This window comes from Euprymna scolopes, chromosome 4 (genome assembly GCF_053919585.1).
Source record: "Euprymna scolopes isolate OS-2025 chromosome 4, ASM5391958v1, whole genome shotgun sequence".
Taxonomy (NCBI): domain Eukaryota; kingdom Metazoa; phylum Mollusca; class Cephalopoda; order Sepiida; family Sepiolidae; genus Euprymna; species Euprymna scolopes.
Genome location: NC_136485.1, coordinates 18,331,661 through 18,347,550, shown reverse-complemented (window position 1 = coordinate 18,347,550; position 15,890 = coordinate 18,331,661). Strand labels below are relative to the sequence as shown.

The 15,890-nt window shown below is 34.5% G+C and overlaps 1 protein-coding gene across 4 annotated transcripts in view; it reads left to right on the top strand.

The window, feature by feature from the left end:
* Nucleotides 1-15,890, top strand: part of LOC145266889 (lisH domain-containing protein ARMC9-like) — a 317,027-nt gene that overhangs the window by 214,485 nt on the left and 86,652 nt on the right. For all 4 annotated transcript variants that reach the window (XM_080122667.1, XM_080122658.1, XM_080122685.1 and 1 more), the window contains one exon: nucleotides 11,537-11,631. In XM_080122667.1, the coding sequence (XP_079978793.1) occupies nucleotides 11,537-11,631 (95 nt within the window). The remainder of the gene's footprint in view (nucleotides 1-11,536; nucleotides 11,632-15,890) is intronic.

Here is a 15,890-nt window from a genome sequence, read left to right as displayed (position 1 = left end):
AATATAATCTATGCTTTGAAAGAAAAGGTTATTAATTAAAAATGATAACATGTTCAAGTAATAACAATATGCATAAACTTGTTTAAAATGTCTCGTCTTCAAACAAGCAAAACATTTTGTACCAACCTGATACTACTACTACTACTACTACTTCTTCTTCTTCTTCTTCTTTCTTTCTTTCTTTCGTTTTATTTTTTATTTCTTTTACGTCTGCTTTCTTTTTTCTTTTTTATTTCTTCTTCTTCTTCTTTTTCTTCTTTCTTTCATTCATTTTCTTTCTTCTTTCTTTTACTTCTTTCTTTCTTTTACTTCTTCTTCTTCTTTCTTTTACTTCTTTCTTTTACTTTTTCTTTCTTTTACTTCTTTTTCTTTCTTTCATTCATTTTCTTTCTTCTTTCTTTTACTTCTTCTTTCTTTTACTTCTTCTTTCTTTTACTTCTTTCTTTATTTCTTTTACTTCTTCCTTCTTTTACTTCTTTCTTTTACTTCTTCTTTCTTTTACTTCCTCTTCTTCTTCTTCTTCTTCTTCTTTTTTAATCCGTCCCTTCGAATTTAAGGGACAGCGTGGGCAACACCAGGCAATGTCGCATGCCTGCTCTCCATGCACTCTGATCACAGGCGATTATTAGAAGCACTCAGTGAGATGCATACCCACCACATCTGAAATCGATGAGATGATGAATGAAATTGTCAAATATTCTTTAGATTAGCAGAGTGCATCTCACCCAGTTGAAATCCATTTGATCCGAAACCAATGTCTGTTTATATTAGTTGTGACAAGTTCCATTCACTGTGATTAAGCCCGTGGCAAGATTCCAACAAATTATTGCTAATATAAATACAAAAGGATTGCGAGGCACATTTGCTGACATAGATAATGACATAGATAATGTAACAGTCTGTCGAGTTAAACGTTCAGACCATGATGGTGAACTGAAACGATTCCTGGTGCCTGTAAACAGATATGGCATTGCATTAAATAATGGAAAATGTTTCTTTGATATGAGGACTCTAAATTTATCAGAGTAAATTGTGAATGAATGTAATAAGAGACCAGTTTATTTAGTCAAATAAAAATTGACAAAAAACTTTCAGTTAACTTAAGCATAAAACTCTGTTTGATTTGGAGGAATGGTGGGGATTGAGTGTCATTCTTTTTGACTACAAAACTTTGCATTACTCTTAGTCAGATTCTTTTACCAAAATACCACATTCACACCGTGGACTTGAACGTACTTAAAAGAACCCCAATCGTTTCAATGATTTTATTTTTTTTATTTAAAAAATTTTTTTTTTACATGGAGTTCACCACTTATAAAGGCCCCATGGCCACTCGGGGATAACGGTTATTGTGTGTACAGTAATCAAAGGGATAGTGTAGCAATAGTATTGGAGAATTGGTAACGTGTCATTACTTAGGGGGGCGGTTCATCAGGAATTTGTTTGTGTTGGACTTGAAGACATCCAGGTTGAAGTCAGGAGGGAAACAGGCAAGCGGAACAGAGTTCCACAGGCGTGCAGTTCTAAGAAAGAAGCTTTGTTCATGGAATCTACATTTTGATTTAGGCACAGATAAGGAGTGGGGAAAATTATTGACGGTGGTTTCAGCTAGTCAGGTGTTTTTTGAAAAAGATTGGCGAGGGGGGACCAGAGAATGGAACTTAGACGAGCACTTGCCATGGAGATAACGATAGAACAACGACAGGCTCGCTACGTCTCTTCTGTGGGAAAGAGGTTGCAGGGTAGAGAAAAGGGCATCCCCCACCAAGCCACGAAGTCTATTTTGTACTCTGTCAAGGCAGGATAGGATTTTTTTAGCAGCTCCCGCCCAGATGTGGCAGCAGTACTCCATCTTTAGACGTACTTGGCTCTTATATAGATAGAGAATTGCATCATTAGTGAGATATCTTCTGGAGCAGTAGAAGGATTCCACCATTTTCCCAGCGACCTTGGCCACAGACTTGATGTGTGTGTTCCATTTAAGATCAGGAGGTGATAAATAATGGCGAATGTGAAAATCCACAAAACAAAATAATGAAAAGTGAAGAACCAAATAAAATGCAGATGGATGGTGTCCTCCGAGATAGAAACGACATTTGGGGTTGGTCAAGGGGAAAATAAGTGTGAGGAGGATTGGACTAAAAACTTATTTACTCAGCTAGCTAAGAATCTCTTTAATTTATTTAAGCCAGACATTTTATTATTTCACTTCTGATAACATGCAAGTATTTCAGTTAGCTATCGACAACATGTTATTCTCTTCTGCTTTTTTTTTTTTTTAGAGAAGGTCCGTCTACTGGTGCAAACTAATAGTCCCTTTTTTATTCTTCACTGCTGTTATTGACTTCTGAAAAATCAGAAACGACAGCAAATTTGGTGTTTGTCATTATCGATCTTGCAATTCATACAGACATCTTATGATACTGCTGTTGCTGAGCATTATTCATTCATTTCGTGTGAATCAGATGATTATTCTTGGCATTCGTTTCCCCGATATCTTTCTAGTTAGAATTATTTCTAGAAAGACATCAGGTGTTTACAAGAGGGACCACATGAAGGTTGCCCATATTCCTAAGTGAAAGTGATTCAGTGGAACGAATTGAGTTCAAACTTGACACACCCAGTTGATTCAGTCTGTGTTGTCAACCGTTACGTCACAATCACCATAATCCTAATGCTGTTGCTGTGCCAAGAATAAAGCTTGCTTTTCAACTATGGAACTTCAGAAATGACACACGGCCATTTAATATAAGGAGCCAACAAGAACGCGAGATGATTATCACAATAGTCTTAGTCCTGTAATCTTTACTAGCTATTGTCTCACTCTAAAAGCACCATTCAGTCGTCAAAAGTGTTCCCAAGAGAAATTAAAGAAATGGAAACATTGATTGGTGTTCACTCTACAGTCATCAAATGTTTAATCTCAAGGCAAGAAGAAAAATTCAAAACTATAGAATAATATGCATCGTCTATAAAGAAAATAATGTGATAAATAATCTCAGAATGAACTATGTTCTGTAGTCGTAATCGGAATGAGACAAGTAGTAAAAAGTTAAAATTTGTCTTCCTCTGCCGAATCTCTGCTGAATTTAATTAACACCATTTCATAGGGAAACACAAGATCTTCTTACAAAAGCATCTGAGAGGCTAAACAGTGATTTCAAAGATCCACTAGAATTGAAAGCAAGAAACTTGATCTCCATATTCAATAAATATTCGAATATTGATATTCATTAAATATTAAAATATTGATATTCAATAAATATTAAAATATTGATATTCATTAAATATTCAAATATTGATATTCAATAAATATTCAAATATTGATATTCAATAAATATTAAAATATTGATATTCAATAAATATTCAAATATTGATATTCATTAAATATTCGAATATTGATATTCATTAAATATTAAAATATTGATATTCAATAAATATTCAAATATTGATATTCAATAAATATTCAAATATTGATATTCATTAAATATTCAAATATTGATATTCAATAAATATTCAAATATTGATATTCATTAAATATTCAAATATTGATATTCAATAAATATTCAAATATTGATATTCATTAAATATTAAAATATTGATATTCAATAAATATTAAAATATTGATATTCAATAAATATTCTAATATTGATATTCATTAAATATTCGAATATTGATATTCAATAAATATTCGAATATTGATATTCAATAAATATTCGAATATTGATATTCAATAAATATTCAAATATTGATATTCATTAAATATTCGAATAATGATATTCAATAAATATTCAAATATTGATATTCAATAAATATTCAAATATTGATATTCATTAAATATTCGAATATAGATATCATGTTGACAAGAAAGTTCTTGCGGTTTTTTACTTTTAAATTCAGGTGAACATATTTCGGCTTAATCAAAAATTTATTGATCAAAATAAACATAATCAAGATTAACACACTTTCGTTAACTCAAAACAAGTGTATTTATGCCAGTAATGTAAAAATCTTGCGTTCTGGTTGCGATGAAGTTGCTGAAGGCGGTTTTGATATCGTTTAGGTTTTTGAAGCATTTCTCATGCAGAAAGTTGAAGAGATGTTTGAAAAGTGGTGAAAAGTCTGGAGAGTATGATAAATGAAGCAGAGTTTCATGCAGGGTCGATTTAGCAACGTGTGATCGGGCATTGTCGTGGAGGAGAATTGGGCCTTTTCTGTTGACTAATGCTGGGTGTTATTGTCGAAGTTTCTGATGCATTTCATCCATTTGTTGACGGTAATTCACTACTGTAATCGTTTCGCCTGCATTCAAAAACTAAAAGATGAGACAAGTTGCAGACCACTAAACAGTCTGCATGATCTTTTGGTGCAACTCTGGCTTCGAGAAGTGTTGTGGAGCTTCGTCAGCGTCTAACCACTGAGCTGCGCCTCACCAGTTGCCGTAAAGAATCCACTCTTCATCAAGATTTTTGCCTTTCCAATCTCTTTTAAATTTTAGAAATAGTCATCTACTTTATGTCTAATTCAAAAGCAAGTTCCCGAACAGGTGTCTGTGGATTGGCTTTGACTAAGGTTCTTAATTGTTCGTTATCAACATCCGATGGCCGACCACTATACTCATCATCTTTAAGACTCTCAACATTGCCACAAAATTTCTTAAACCACCATTGTGCTGTGCATTCAGTAGTGGTTCCTGGGCTAAACGCTTCTTGATATCGCGAGCTGTTTCAGCAGCTTTTCGGCCTAGTTTAAATTGAAATAAGAACATTGTGCAAATTTGCTATTTTTCCATCTTGTATTCAACGTTCTGAAAAATAAAGACGTATTTGTTTTAAAACAATTGTAATTTAAATGATTAGATAGAGTGAAAAACTCTATGTAAAATGATATATGAAGTAAAAGTATTCTAACGAAAACTTATTTGAAAATACATCATTTGAAATCAAAATTAAACATTCCGCAAGAACTTTCTTGTCAACGTGATACATTCGCAAACTCTGCAATAATGTGAGTACGAAACGTGCCTTAACATTGATTGAAAAAACAAACTGAAACAACATATAAAACACATTATTTTATAGACATTTATTCATAATAATTCCCCACTTATAAAGGTTAAAAGATATTCGAGGATAAGAGTGAATGATACTGTTGAATAATGAAGAATACTATGAGAGAATTGAAAAATTCAAAACAGTTGTCGCCTCAGAAAACAGCAATTTGTCAGAAATATTATTCTTGAAATGTGAGGACTAAAGAACAAAACAGAAGAAAATTTGAGTTAGAAGGCTGCTGCATGTAAACCTCGGGTCTTAGTTGAATAAAGATTTAGGTAAATTCTTTCTTTATTTGTTTTTTGATTTAAGCCTGTCCTTTGTGTTTAATCAGCTCCCAAAATTCTCTTAATTAATGTAGATTTAATAAAAGTTTAAAACAATAGAATCTTTGCTGCATGTTAACATATGAAATTTCCTTGCAACTGTTTACTATTACTTTTTATTCGATGCTAAATCAACTTCTTTATTGAATCGGTTGAAATTAATCAGCCAACAAAAGCTGGAGATGAACCTTAAAGCAATTCTTAAATTAAACAAATGACAATATCAAGAAATGAATTTACATTGTCCAAGTCAACATTAATATTGGAATTCATTTAGAAACAATTCTCTTTGAATATACTTGTTTGAATAGCTATTCTATGTATGAAGTGAAATACACATGTAAACTAGGTATTAAGAAAAAAGATATGATATATTTTTAATGTAAGTTTATTATTGTAGCAAAATTGCTCAGCAATCTTTTACCTCTTCTCTCTGACGTCAGAGAAAAAAGGAAGTGCTAAATTTTCTTTGCTTTATTTGGATTTTTCGGACTACTGTTCTCATATTGAGTGTTATTCACACAACGTTTCGGCCGATATAACCTCCAAACTTCTTTAGGTGTATCTCGTCAAACTCGGGAATCTATCTATCGAACTTGGGAATCTACACTGAATTTTGAACAGAATCCACAGGTTTAGCCTGCTCTTGCTTGGTCAGCCATGACCAGGTAAAATGTTAAGCAATTGTATTGTTAGTATCGTCCGCATTGAGGATTGTGCCTCTAATCTCCAGAAGAGTGTCAATGACAACTGAATTTTTATCTAGTACTTTATCCGTAACGTCACAAAACGTCATGCAAATAATACTCAAGATGAAAACAATAATCCAAATAATTCCAATAATGCAAATTATCGATATTCATCTAAAAATTTTGAAATTCAAGTTTCTTCTATTCTTTTTCTTGCGTGGCCACATGTAACCCAATTTACCAAATTTCCACTACTAACGATTACTACGATGTTATTCTATTGACTACTCATTAACCCTTATCCTCGAGTGACCTCCAGGCCTTGATAAGCGGTGACTCCTATATATATATATATATATATATATATACACACACACATACATTTTTTTTTTTTACACAGTGATCACCACTTATCAAGGCCCGGAAGCCACTCAGGGATAGGGGTTATTGCAAGTACATTACGTTAGTGTGGAGATTTGATGAAGTGTTTAATTAAGGGGGCGGTTCATTAGGAATTTGTTAACATTGGACTTGAAGACATCCAAGTTGTAGTCCGGAGGGAAGCAGGCAGACGGAACAGAGTTCCATAGACGTGCAGTTCTAAGAAAGAAGCTTTGCTCATAGAATCCGCGTTTTGATTTAGGCACAGATATAGAGTGAAGGAAATTTTTCACAGTGGATTCAGCTAGACGGGTGTTTTTCGTGAAAGATTGGCGAGGGAGGACCAGAGATTGGAGTTCAGACGAGCACCTGACATGGAAATAACGATAAAACAAGGATAGGCCCGCAACGTTTCTTCTGTGGGAAAGAGGTTGCAGGATAGAGAAAAGGGCATCCCCAACTAAGCCACAAAGTCTATTTTGTACTCTGTCAAGGCAGGATAGGCTGTTTTTAGCAGCTCCTGCCCAGATATGGCAACAGTATTCCATCCTTGGACGTACTTGGCTTTTATATAGATAGAGAATTGCATCAGTAGTGAGATATCTTCTGGAGCGGTAGAAGGATCCCACCGTCTTTCCAGCGACCTTGGCAACAGACTTGATGTACGTGTTCCATTTCAGATCAGGAGTAAAGGTCAAACCCAGAAGCTTGTCAAAACACGGGGCCTCACCCAGACGAGAGCCATCCATCACAATTGATGCCAGATGGGGATCAGAGCATTGATGATGTAAAGATAGGAGTTTGGTTTTGGATGCATTAAAGGTAACCAGCCACATCTTCCCCCACTGAACCACGCGCTCGAGATCAGAGGAGAGAGAATCAGAGAGAACTTTGTCATTTACAGCCTTTGATGTGTTGCCGTAGATGGTCGTGTCATCAGCATAGAAGTCAACAAATGATTTAAGTATGTGTTTAGGGAGGTCATTGATGTAGATCAGGAAGAGAGTTGGGCCCAGGATTGACCCCTGAGGGACTCCAGCATTTATATTGCAGGCCTCCGATTTTTGTCCATCTACCACTACTCTTATGAGTCTATCGGAGAGAAATGATTTAATAATTGAGAAAACATTTCCAGTTATACCATAGCTGGAAATCTTGTGAAGTAGACCCTTATGCCATACCTTGTTGAAGGCCTTTGATATGTCAAGAGCAATTGCCCTAGAAAGGAAGCCTTTGTCAAGAGATTCACTAATCCTGTGGGATATAACCGTCAGCACATCTGTGGTAGATCTTGCAGAGCGGAAACCATATTGTGTGTCACTAAGAAGGTTATTCCTGCTGAGGTGGTTGACTATTTCTCTATTTAATATGGATTCCAGCAACTTACTCATAACACACAGGAGACTTATAGGTCTGTACTGAGAGGGAGATGACTTATCATCTGAATTCTTAAATACAGAGCAAACTGATGAGGTCTTCCAGGGAGTCGGAAAGCACTTCTCCTTAAGGCAGCGCTTAAATAGTTTCATAAGTATATATATGTATGTATATATATATATATATATATATATATATATATATATATATATATATATATATATATATATATATATTATGTATATAATCGTTTAATCTTTTTCTCGGTACTCACTTAAAAAAAAAATATTTTCATATAAACTATGTCCTGTTTTCCATGTGTTACTGTCTGTCACAGGTTTTAATGAATAAAGAAATGATACTTAAGTATAATAAAGCGAATATGTTCTTATACCCATTTAATTCTATTTTGAATCACTTTGCTATTCCATAGATAGGACATGCACATCTCTACTCCCATATAGCGAAAGCGTACTGCTCCTTATTGATATTTCGAAAAGTATACCAGGCAGCCTCATTCGTTGTTGCGTTGATTGTGTGTTATTTGCTGTGGTCCAAATGCTTTCTCGGTGTTGACAAATTATATCCGAAATTGGGCGGATATACCATTCCATTGTAACTATCCCCATAGAATTTGAGCATTGAATTAAGTGTGCAATGGACCTCGGAATCAATAGTGTAGTTATCAAAATACCAAAGATGGCAAAGTAATCCTGGTTGAGCTTATCTTATCTCGCTTATATATATATATATATATATATATATATATATATATATATATATATATATATATATATATATATATATTCAAAAAGTGGAGTGGAACGATAAAGTTGTCGCCTTAAAGAAAACAACACTACAACTTTATTTTTAAATTTTTATTGAAAAAATCAATTCAGGTAATTTGATTATGTGGTAAAGTTGACATCTATTCAATGTAGCCGTGTACTTGGTGGATGGCGGCGGTCAAGCTAGTTTCGGTGTTGTGGGATGTCATGTTAGTGATGTTCTTGATGTATGACAAAAAAAAAGTAGTCCAGTGAGTTCAGGCTGAGGGAGGGGGGAAGCCAGTGAGAGAAGGGTACAAATGTTGTATTATGGTGTGGCTCCCAGGTTGGGAAATCGTAATAGTGCGTAGGACTCCCTGACAATGGTACATAGCAGTTTTAGTTACGTCGATCGTCCGTAGGTTCACTTGTTTACTAGGCGGTTGTGATGACAACGAGTTAAGACTAGTGAGTTATCTCACCTTAGACTGGCACTTTTTCCTTATCTTGCCTCTCGTCAATTGTCAAAAATGTCATAACAACGTTGAACCTGAAACAAAGCGGTTGACGACTTAGAACGATCAGCTGTAACTTAAAAATATGCATTAAAAGACGTAAGTCACAATTGTGTTTGTTTTTGTATAAAATTATATTTTACAATATAGTTACAATTTAAAACAAATCGTCTTTTTTCTTTTGGTGGTTCTGAAGTTCACAGTTAGCAGTTTTTCTCACAGTGCTCTGAGGAGGGAAAAATGACGCTTCGACAATACGGTCTTCAGCAACACATGCTTTTCCGTGTTTCTCTCTCTCTCTGCTCTATCTCTGCTCTGCTGATTCACCGTTTTTATTGGCATTTTGTCCCTTTGTTTTTTTCTATCCACGCGTTCTGTCAATCGGTTGATACATGTGTTCTTAAGTCACGTTTTGACCTCAAAAAATCATTCGATTTTGTCTTCACACAGCGACACGTGAATTACCCACTCATGCCAATATCTGTAATTCCAGAGCTTACGAGGAATGTCACGTTTATTTGTTTTGTAAACAAAAAAATCGTCGTCCGATTTCTCTGTTTATGACGTAAGCCCTTCCTCTTTTCAACAGGTAGACAATCGATTATTCGATGCCCACTCTTTTAAATCTTTTATTAAAGTTTTTTTCTTTTCAGTTATGTATGATGGTTCCAGCCATTCATTACATAACACAAAGTCGTAGCACTCCTTCTCAAGACAAGCCTGGCTCTATTTGGACTTGTAGGCCAGTTCCGAGTCCTGCTCTCACACCCAGGGTTTGCCAGTGGCCATCTAATTGCACCAACGGATAACCATACTTTTCTAGACATCCAGGTACACTGTGGCATTGACTTTCAAGCCGACTTTGAAGATGTGAAGTGGCATGATATGGCCCTCACTTGAAACCATACCAAAGACCATTACTATGGCCGGAAATTTCGTTGAGTTGTGCCCTCAAGCGTTGAACCGTCGTGATTTGCATTTTGAGAGTGCTGGCAATGGTTCTGTTTTCATAACTTGGATAGGTAGAGAGCATAAGTTGTACAGCAACGCATCTCTAATCTCACTTGTTGAACATTGCGTCATTTTTAAGACATGATAGAAGGCTTCTAGTGCTATTCAACTACTAGATGGTCTGCAACAAAAAAAAGAAAATCGATTTTCATCAAACAGAAATGGAATCATGTCTTTTCTAGGGCGACAATGTTATCGTTCTACTACTACTACTACTACTACTACTACTACTACACACACACACACACACACACACACACACACACACACACACACACACATATATATATATATATATGAGAGAGGGAGAAATAATATAGATAAATAGATCAGCAAATGTTTGTTAAAAACCAAAACAATTCAAGATATTATCAGGAAATTAATGCAAATTTAATTTTTTACCTTTTATCAAATTAGGTTTATTTAGTCTCGAGGTGAAATATGTAAATCATCGAAAACATTTTTAATAGAGTACATTTTCATACGACATAAGCATAAAGATATAAATGCATAATCCTATATTATAGAATAACTGTTGCTCTTTTATATTAATCGTAGGGTTATCTTCAATTTTCTTCACACCGTGTTGACAGAGGCTTTGTGTACGAAACTGTCAGTTGCAAAATGAACCGATTTTTAATTTAATTTTTTAGTCAAATTACATTTTTGAAATAAGGAAATAAACAAAGATATTGAGTTATCATTTTTTTTTTTCTATTTTGCTTTGTAATTTGACAAAAAGCGTTTGTCAAGACAAGGTGAACAAGGTTGAAGATAACCAACAGTATTTTAAGAATAATAATTCAATCATATTTATGAGTGAAGGTATTAAACGAATTATGATAAAAAGTCTCTTTACAACTCCAGTCAATACAAAATTATTATATTCATTTTGTAGATTATTTTTATACTTACCATTACTGGCCCTGTCGATGGGGCATTAGAATACGCCGACTGCCCCCCTGCAGAGGGTAAAAGTCCCTCAATGGGGGTCCTGGATATGACCTTAAACTATATCCAGTGGTGAGGCTTCAGCTTGTGGGCTTTGGGGAGTGTGGAGCCACCCTTCAATTACCATTGCTCCCAGGTCCACTCTGACCCGGAGTGGCAGTACTTGTTAGGGTCCCAACTATGGGTTAAATAGAAACCGACGTGAAAACAACAAATATATTCTATTAAAAAAAATTTTCTTCAAAATCTTTGGATTCGGCATTAAATAACCCGAAAAGGGTTGATATGCCGCAAAACAAAAACAACCAACCAACTTACCATTATTTACCGATTACTTAATTAACTAATGTTTGTAAAATTTTATTAAATGTAAAATAATGAGCTGGGAGCATTTCTTTCAGATAACTTAAAAATTTTATTTGATTGGCAAAGTATAGCAAAGATATACTGATTTTCGTTTTTTAGCGTCCAGATAATATGCTGGAAAGACACATTCCATTGCAACGGCCAGTAACTCCTAGTCAAGTCAAAGGAGGTGATGTACATGTGTTAATGTCAAGGTTTGTTTTGCTTTACTACAAATTACCTCATTTTTTTCTCCTTAAATTTCAACAAAAAATAAGGATTGAGCTTGTTTAAAAGCCACCGTCTTTTCAGAAAGTGTTATAGCATGCTTGGTTTACTTGGCAGACTTATGTTTGAATGAGGAATTAGCTATTCTAATTTTTAAAGAATCCCAAAATTTATGGAAATGCAGAACATATGAACATACAAAAAATGTTACCTTAGGACAACAACACATGCATAAATGTATATATAATAACAGCAATAACAAAAAATAAATAATTTACTATAAACAAAAATATAAGCAGACACATCGAAATACATTCAGGTTAAAACAAACGATTGCACTGAAAGGGACGGCTACAATCCTGAAAAGATCTCTTGGTTGGACTCACTAAAATAGGGGTAAATGTCAGACATCTGGTTGGATGTCCCATCCCCTAGAAGAAAAAGTTTAAGAAAAATGAAAATAAAGTTAAAACTTCTGATGGCATCTGCTGTGGCTATAAAGTCCAAGCTGGTGTGTTCCTATTTCAATGTTGCAGATAAAGTTCAACAGAAAATCAAGCCAATATGGTTAGAGCCAACGCAACTTCAGGAGTTGCCAGAAAGGCGTTGCAGTGTTTCACCATCCATTTATCAGGATTCCAAACTGGATTTTTGCCAGAATTTACTTCTTTAGCCTTTGCCTTCCCCAGGGCATCTACAAGGTAGTGGAGCTATTTGCTCATAGTTGGTGAAAATTTGAAAATATTTCCAATTTTGACGAAAATAACAGAGATCCTCATTGTAATTATGGTTGTATCAAAATAAAACACAAAGAAAATATCGACGATTCTTTCCAAAAACGGACAAAGAAAGGGCTGAATTACAGGTCAATTGAACCTTTGTGCGATAAACGCTAGACAATTGGCTCAATAAATAAGTGTGCACATAACAAAAGAATCTGATTGGCTTACTAGCAAATTCATCACCATGAGAATATATAAAAACATGTGCTAACATGCATTTAATGCAATAGCCTGACAAATCTGTATAAGGATGAAACGTGAAAAATTCTGTGTAGCTTTGTTGCAATGAATATTTTCAAATCATGTTATCTAGCTCTACTCATGTGTTCAGCACTTTTGAAGTTAAATACTTAAAAATAAAAGCATAAAATTGTATAGAGAAACATAAAATAAGAACACACACACACACACACACACACACACACACACACACACAACTTAAGTTATATTTATTTTGGAAAAAGGATTCCAGCAGAGTGCTCTATTATGAGGAAAAATGCTGAAAATAAGAGCGTTTTATTTATATTTTTATTTACAGAAAAATTATCTCATCTAAACTTTCTGAATATATATATATTTCACGTGGTTAATGGTAGCCGATTTGATATGGTCTTTGCTAATCAAGCCAGAGATGGCTCGTGTTGCCGAGTTCGAATCTGTCAACTGGCGTTAATAGTGACACCCTGCACTGAAGATTCCCGAAAGGATGAAACACTAGTGTCTGTAGGCATTTACTTATTATAGTAAAAAATAATTATATATATGCATGTATATACATATATATATATATATATATATATATATATATATATATATATATATATATATATATATATATATATATATATATGATGTTTCTTTAGATGCGGCAAACCAAACTTCAACTCTATTTTTTTTAATTGCAAATTTGGAAACTATCGATTATTTTGAGTTTAGCATGGTTTTGCAATTCATCATAGGTCTTCAGCTGAACTAAGCCACATACCGAACTGTGCGGTACAATAAATTTACTACAATTTTATGATTGAATAATTTCACAAAATGGACCTGCCAACTGGTCACCTCGTTCATGCAATTTAAGCACATTAGATTGTTTTCTTTGGGAATATGTAAAGTTTCATATCTACGCTGATAAACTAGAACCAATAGACCACTTGGAAGACCGCATTCAATATGTTATTGCCAAAATACAGTCTAATTTAATGCGTACTGTTGTGAAAATTAGACCTCTATATTATGCCAAATACACACAGGGCACAAGGGCCATCTAGACGGAACTGTATTTAAATTCTAAATGCCAAAAAATAATTTTTGAAATTAGTCACAATATATAAAATTAAAATATTTTCTGTGATTTATTTTAATTTAAAGTTTGACTCCTCTAAAAAAAAGACCCAATTATATCAGGTTGACAAGAACGTTCTTGGGGTTTTTAACTTTTAAATTCAGAGGAACATATCTCGGCTCAAATAAATAAAGCTTGAATGTAACATTTTGAGAAAGAAATTATTGAACATATGCATAAAAAGTATACATATATATGTATGTATATATATATATATATATTGATCGAAATAAACACTATCAGAATCAACACACTTTTGTCAACGCAAACCAAGTGCATTTATGCCAGTAACGTGAAAATCTTGCGTTATAGTGACCATTGAAATCACTGAAGGCGTTTTTGAAATCGCTTAAGTTTTTTAAGCATTTCTCATGCAGAAAGTTATCAAGATGCTTGTAAAAGCGGTAGTCTGTGGGTAAGAGGTCTGGAGAGTATGGTGGATTAGGCAGAGTTTCGTAACCCAGTTCGTTCAACTTCTGCAGGGTCGGTTTAGCAATATGCAGCCGAGCATTGTCGTGAAGGAGAATTGGGACTTTTATGTTGACTAATGTTGGGTGTTGTTGTCAAAGTTTCTAATGCATTTCATCCATTTGTTGACAGTACTTCAACGCCGTAATGCATTCAAAAACTGAAATGGATGAGACCAGTCGCAGACTACTAAACAGTCAGCATGACCTAACTCTGGCTTCAGGAAGTGCCATGGAGCTTCGTCGGCATCTAACCACCGAGCTGCGCCTTACCAGTTGCCGTAAAGAACCCACTTTTTATCACAAGTCACATCCCTGTCGAGAAACAGGTCGTTTTTATTTTTGCGTGAAAGAAAGGAAGATGGCACTTCATAATGACGTTTCTTTTGGTTGTTGTTCAATTCATGAGTCAACCATTTATCAAGTTATTTTGCCTTTCCAATCTCTCTCAGCGGTTGGAAATCGTCATATATGTGATGTCTAATTCAGAAGCAAGTTCTCGAACAGTTGTGCGTGGATTGGCTTTGACGAAGACTCTTAATTGATCGTTGTCAGCATCCGACGGCCAGCCACTATGCTCATCATCTTCAAGACCCTCGTCGCTGCCACGAAATTTCTTAAACCACCATTGTTCTGTGCATGCAGTAGTGGTTTCTACGCTAAATACTTCGTCGATATCGCAAGCTGTTTCAGCAGCTTTTCACCCTAGCTTAGAATTGAAATAAGAAAATTGTGCGAATTTGCTATTTTTCTATCTTGTATTCAACGTTCTGAATAAAAAGACATATTTGTTTCAAAACGATTATAATTGAAACGAAAAAACGCCATTTAAAATGATATATAAAATAAAAGTATTCTAACGAAAACTTATTTGAAATACATCATTTGAAATCGAAATTAAAAATTCCGCAAGAACTTTCTTCTCAACGTAATATATAAAAAGTTAATGTAGTTTGCTTGAAGCATTGCTTAGTGTGTATATAAAAGCGAATTTCAATTCATACAATACAATAAAATGCAGATGTGTAACGGATAGATACACATTAAAGAACATAAAGACAATATAACAATGAGAGAATCTTTACATATTCCCTTTTATTAATACAATATGTATATGTACAGACATGACAGAAATGTTTTGCTAAGATTAATATATGCTTATTTATGCTTACAAATAAGAATAATGTTGAAATAACTTAGGGTATCTCAATAAAATAACATTTAACAACATTGAAGCATGTCACGAACCAAAGGATATCAGACCTATCAGAATTTCTGCAAGGACGAATCGTGGAGCAACAGGAAGGTGATCTTAGTCAATGCAAAAATAGCAGAAAATCTTTCAGTACCTCTTTCTACCGTTAATAGAGTGATCGTACAATTCACAAGAAAGGACAAAGAATGCACAAAACCTCACCCAGGTCGGTCGGCCGGACCCTCTGAAACAACCTTGCATCTTATGAAAAGAAATGTTGAAGAGGATTCTGACATTGCAGCACAGGCTGGTGTCAGTCTCAGAACAGTTGTCAGGTATCTTCACAAGCTGAGCTACTATGGTAGAGCTGTGGAAAAGAAAACCTCTTCTTCACCTGCCAATACCAATAACAGAAAAGATTGGGTTCGTGAGATCGTGGAGAGACCTACATCATTTT